This window comes from Alligator sinensis, unplaced genomic scaffold (assembly GCF_000455745.1).
Source record: "Alligator sinensis unplaced genomic scaffold, ASM45574v1 scaffold777_1, whole genome shotgun sequence".
NCBI lineage: Eukaryota > Metazoa > Chordata > Crocodylia > Alligatoridae > Alligator > Alligator sinensis.
Genome location: NW_005841882.1, coordinates 3,989,246 through 3,995,470, shown reverse-complemented (window position 1 = coordinate 3,995,470; position 6,225 = coordinate 3,989,246). Strand labels below are relative to the sequence as shown.

The following is a 6,225-nucleotide window of genomic DNA, read 5'->3' as shown; positions in this document are numbered from 1 at the left end:
CGGCGCAGAGCAGGGAGCTGCTTGTCCCCGGACGCTCCGCACGGGCAGCACTGGGGTTACCTGCCGACAATGACAGCCCGGCCGGCCGGCCCGTCCCGCGGGGGGTCCATGGCACGAGCCCGGCGCCTCGCGCAGCCTCCGCCTCGCAGACACCCGTGTTCCCCACGCCTCGCCGCGGGGCTGTCACAGCCGCGCTCATTGGCTCCCGGTACACGCGTTCCTATTGGCTGCCCCGAATCAGCTGCGCCTATGGGGCGCCGGGGCTCAGGTCGTCGTTGGCCCGACGGAAGGAAAGAGGCGCGGGCAGACGCGAGAGCCGAGCTCGGCAGCCCGGGCGGAGATGCGCTCCGCGTGAAGGCAACGCGTGGGCACTCGCTCCCGCCCGCTGCTCTGCCGCCCCCTGCAGCACGGGAGCAGGCAAACATAAAGCCAACGGGCGCCTTCCCTCGCACGTGCGGGCCCGTTAGCAGCAGGCGGGATGAGGCTCACCCTGCCCAGGGCTCCCGGCGGTGGGGGGCTGCTGTGTGCGCCCGCCCCGCCCCGCCTGCTGCTCCCCCGGCACCCAGGGCTGAGTGATGCCTGCTGTCGTGCCCTGAGCTCTTCCCAGGAGCTGGGCCTGAGGCTTAGGATCTTGTTCCACAAAGCAACACAGATTGAATCGTGCTTAATGTCTTCCCTGCAGGAAGGGCAGTCGCCCCCCCGGGCCATTAAACATTGGCAGGCAAGTTCGGGTGGAGAGTGTTAGGCCTGTTAGCCTCAAGTCCAGCAGACAAAGCGGGCTGTCACCTTACCAAAGCGTTATGCATTATCCCTCTCAATGCCCCTCAGAAAACACCAGCTCTTAGTTTTCACTCTGTTTTTGATTATCAAAAAATAATAACTCAGATTGTTTCTGTTACAAGGACCTCAGATCCTCCAAAGGTTGCCATGAGGTGAGGCGAGAAGTTTGATGTAAGGAGACAAGCGCAGGCTCAGGTTTGTCTCTGCTTGGCCGATCCACATTAATGACTGATCTACTGTACTGTACTCAGGAAGGCAAATGTACATTACTGTTACATTTTAAAAACCCACTGGACTACTGTATACATTGGATTCAACATTTCATATTTATTTTAATGAATGTCCTAGCATTTATCTCACAGGTGACTCTCAGCAGTCTCCTGGAGATTTTATCTAATTCCTGGAGACTCTAGGGCAATCCCGGAGGGGTGGCAACCCTAGCCCCACTCTGCAAGGAGCTAAGCACAGCAACATATAAATTAGTTTTTGAAATGGGGTGCTACTCAATTCACAGAAGTTGTGGAGAGGCACCTTGAATCCAAGAAAGGATGAAAACCACTGTTGTAAGGTGTCGTCCTGCCTGCCTTCTGCCAAAAATAAGACTGGCAGGTCCTTTGATCAGAAAGAAGCGCTGCCGACTGGCAAACCATCTTTCTAACTGAACCATTTGTCTTAAACCTGAACAGGGACATGCTTTGACAGGAGTTGCGTAATAAAATCTACTTTCACAATTTATTCCGTGTATTTGCATTACTGGTTTAGAAAAACAGCTTCCACAAAACATATTAAAAAGAATGGAAAGATGTTGACCCTAGGTTTTCTAAAAGCTTATCTTTAACAAATTCAACATTTGTAGCAAATGGGGCTTGACAATCTCTGTTTAATTCCTTTGACTGGCTTAGAAGTGTTCTTGCTGTTTCTATATTATTGACCCTATGCAGTTCCTACTTGTCTGCATTGTCTTGTAGTCTTATGTTCAATTTCCTAAGAAGAGGAAGAAAGGGTTAAAATTTTAAATTGCCCACTTGCTATCAGCATTAGCATTGTAGTTCAAAAGACACTGCCATTCTAAACTTTTTTGCACAAGTTAATTTTCATTAAAAATATTGAAAAATTGAAACCCAAATTAATGTGGTATCCTCTTTATACAGACATATGAACATTTGTTGGGCCATTTCTAATTATCCTAACAAAAAACATCTTCTAAGTTTGTTTCAGATATTATTTCATACTCTGCTAAAGATTCATTAAGAACTGCATGGTTTCTAAACATTGCTTATTGTGACTTCATGATTACAGAAAGTAAATAAGAAGCTATACAATGTCTAAGCAGCAAGGACAGTCATTTTGGTGTCATTTTGATTATTTTTTAACCCAAATTAAAAATATTATGTAACATAACTAGATTCTGTGTGTCAGATGTCCACTGGGCTTGGGAGATGAAGTCTGAGAGGTAGCCATATCTAATGTACCCCATTGGTATAATGTTAAGATATATCTTCTGAATATTAATATAAGGCATAGACATAGATTTCATAGACATTAGGGCTGGAAGGGACCTTGGAAGATCATCAAGTCCAGCCCCCTGCCCCAGGGGCAGGAAGTCAGCAGGGGTCATAGGATCCCAGCAAGATAAACATCCACATTTCTCTTGAAGGTGTTCAAAGTATGTGCTTGAACCACCTCCAGTGGCAATCTATTCCAGATCTTGGGGGCTCAGACTATAAAGAAGTTCTTCCTTATATCCAGCCTGAAACGGTCCTGAAGGAGTTTGTGACCGTTTGACCTTGTCATCCCCCTTGTCATCCTCTAGTGTGTGAGATTAATTATAGAATCATAGAAAAATTAGGGTTGCACAGGACCTCACAAGGTCATCTAGTCCAACCACCTGCTCAAAGCAGGACCATCCCCAACTAGATCATCCCAGCCAAAGCTTAGTCCAGCTGGCTCTTAAAAACCTCCAAGGATGTAGATTGCACCACCTCTCTAAGTAACCTCTTCCAGTGCTTTACTACCCCCCTAGTGAGAAAATTCTTCCTAATATCTAATCTAAACTCCCCTTGCTGCAACTTGAGACCATTGCTCCTTGTTCTGTCATCTGCCACCACTGAGAACAGTCCAGCTCCATCCTCTTTTGAACCCCCCTTCAGGTAGTTGGAGGCTGCTACTAAATCCCTCTCAGTTTTCTCTTCTCTGAATAAGACCAGTTCTCTCAGCCTGTCCTCATAAATCATGTCCCCCAGCCCCCTCACCATTTTTGCATTTGTTGCCCTCTGCTGGACTCTCTCCAAGTTATCCACATCCTTTCTGTAGTGGAGGGCCCAAAACTGAACACAGTACTCTAGATGTGGCCTCACCAGTGCTGAACAGAGGAAAATAATCACTTTCCTGAACCTACTAGCAACACACCAACCTATGCAGCCTAGTATGCTATCAGCTTTCTTGGCAACAAGGGCACACTGCTGGCTTATATTCAGCTAATTGTCCACTGTAACTCCTAGATCATTTTCTGCTCAGCCAGCCAGCCCCCAGCCTGTACTGGTGCATGGGATTGTTCTGTCCTACATGCAGGACTTTGCACTTCTCCTTGTTGAACCTCATAAGCATGGGCAACTGGTGCCTCCTGAGTCTGGGGGGGCACCAGATCAGCGACAGCAGGGGGGTCCTCACCTAGCCAGCGGCGAAACCTGAAGTGCACTTCCACCGGCACATCCAGTTTGGCAGCTGGCACTTCCAGAGGTTGCACAGCCAATCTCCAGGGGTGCACGTGCACCCACGTGCACCCCTTATGTGTCACCAATGCTCATGAGTTTTGTTTGGCCCAATCCTCCAATTTATCTAAGTCACCCTATTCTCCAGTGTATCTACTATTCCCCCCAGCTTGGTGTAATCTACAAATTTACTGAGGGTGCATGCTATGCCATCTTCCAGGTCATTGATGAAGACATTGAACAAAACCGGTCCCAGGACTGACCCCTGGGGCACTCCACTTGATACCGACTGCCAACTAGACATTGAACCATTGATTACTACCCTCAGAGTCTGATGCTCCAGCCAGTTTTTTATCCACCTTACAGCCCATTCATCCAGCCCGTACTTCCTTAGCTGGCCTGCGAGAACGTTGTGGGAGACCATATCAATAGCCTTGCTAAAAATCAAGGTATACCACATCCACTGGTCTCCCCACATCCACAGAGCCAGTCATCTCATCATAGAAGGCAATCGGGTTGGTCAGGCATGACTTGCCCTTGGTGAATCCATGCTGACTTTTCCTAATCACCTTCTTCTCCTCCAAGTACTTCAAGGTGGATTCCTTGAGGATCTGCTCCATGATTTTTCCAGGGGCTGAGGTGAGGCTGATTGGTCTGTAGTTCCCTGGATCCTCCTTCTTCCCTTTCTTAAATATGGGCACTATGTTTGCCCTTTTCCAGTCATCCAGGACCCCTCCTGGTCACCATGAGTTTTCAAAGATGATGGCCAGTGGCTCTGCAGTCACATCAGCCAACTCCCTCAGCACCCTCAGATGCATTGCATCCAGCCTCATGGACTTGTACACATCCAACTTTTCTAAATAGTCCCTAACCTGATCTTTTGCCACTGTTGGCTGCTTATCTCCTCCACAAACTGTGCTGCCAGGTGCAGTAGTCTGGGAGCTGACCTTGCCTGTGACAACTGAGGTGAAATAGGCATTGAGTACTTCAGTCCTTTCTGCATCATAGATTCGTAAATTCATAGATTGCAAGGCTGGAAGGGACCTCAGGGGATCATTAGGTCCAACCCCTCTGCGCCAGGCAGGAAGGACAACTAGGAGTCAGGTGACCCCAGCAAGGTGACCATACAGTCTCCTCTTGAAGATTTCCAGGGTAGGTGATTGCACCACCTCTGGAGGGAGCCTATTCCACAGTCTAAGCACCCTAGCCGTGAAGATGTTTTTCCTAATGTTAAGCCTGAAATGGGCTTCCAGGAGTTTGTGGGCATTACTTCTGGTTTTCTCCAAGGGTGCACTGGTGAACAGTTGTTCACCGAGCCCTTGATGTATGCCCCGATGTACTAGTAAGCTGCTATCAAGTCCCCTCTCAGCCTTCTCTATTTCAGACTGAAGAGTCCCAGATCCCTCAGCCTTTCCTCACATGGTTTGCTGTGCAAGTCTGATCATATGAGTGACCCTTCTCTGGACTCTCTTGAGCTTTACTACGTCCTTGTTGAAATGCGGCACCCAGTACTGGATGCAGTACTCCAACTGAGGTCTCACCAATGCCGAGTAGAGTGGAAGAATCACTTCCCCAGTTTTTCTGTAGCTGCATTGATTGATGCATCCCAGGCTATTATTTGCCCTGTTGGCTACAGCGTCGCACTGCCGGCTCATATTCATACTGTGGTCTATTATTACCCCCAGGTCCGTTTCATTCATGGTGCTAGTCAATTTGGCATTGACAAGCCTGTAGGTGTGTAGGGGGGTATGACAGGGGGCAGTTCAGGGCCAGGTCTCATGCTGTCCCACCCACCTGTCTCTATGGGGCAGTCTGCCCAGTCTCTGCCACGACTTTGTTGTTTCCAGAAACTGATGGTATAATGCTGGAAGCTGCCCATTCCCAGCCCCAATGCCAGGGGGCACTATCTGTGGCTCTGACCTCCCCTACACTGCAGCCCATACCTTGCAGATGGCATCCACATGATGTAATCATAACCTACACCATGACTGGTGTTCCAGGGTTTCATAGGGACTCTCACTTCCTCCCTGGAGGAGCAGGTCATTGTGCTCAAACTACAGGTCTTACTTTCAACCCACACTCAGCCTCCTTGAAGCAGAGGACTTACCGGGGTCCAGACACACCCCTAACTCTCTGGCTGAGCCCCACACTCAGCCTCTGGCCCAACTACGGCCTCAGGCACTCATGACCATGCCTTGGCCACTTCCCCATAGATGGGGTTCCCACTATGCCCCTTCTAGGGCTGCTGCACCACGCCCCACCCTGGGGCCTTCTCATCTTCATGATCAACTATTCTCGGGGCTGGCCCTTGCACTGCCCTTCAGGCTTACTCCAAGTTTGGCCCTACTCAACGCACCCCCTGGGACTGCCCTTCAGGCCTACTCCCATTTAGCCCTACACAACTATGCTCCCACGTGCTACCCCTTCTGGGGTCTCCGGGATCTGCATCCCTGCTGGGCTCAGGCACCTACACATGGGCATAACCCCCCACCACTTCCCCAGCTCTCAGAATTACCCACCAGATGATGGGGGTGGGGGTTAAGGCATCCCAACCCGCCTTTCACTGGGGAGGTAACTGGTCTGGCATTTCCTGGGGGCTCCCACACCACTAGGAGCCCCACAAGGCCACCCTTCCCTGGCAAGGTGCAGTTTTAGGTCATGCCCAGAACCAAGATCCTCCTGCTCTTACCTTCAAGATGTTCCTGCTGCAGCTCAGCCAGGGGTGTTTCTGCCT

The 6,225-nt window shown here is 49.9% G+C and overlaps 1 protein-coding gene across 1 annotated transcript in view; it reads right to left on the bottom strand.

Moving 5' to 3' along the window:
* The window catches only part of CRYL1 (crystallin lambda 1), a 95,942-nt gene extending 95,631 nt beyond the window's left edge, over positions 1 to 311 (bottom strand). The window contains exon 1 of the mRNA XM_006017636.3: positions 61 to 311. Within this exon, the coding sequence (XP_006017698.1) occupies positions 61 to 110 (50 nt within the window). The 5' untranslated portion in view covers positions 111 to 311. The remainder of the gene's footprint in view (positions 1 to 60) is intronic.
* Between the last annotated feature and the right edge of the window lie 5,914 nt (positions 312 to 6,225).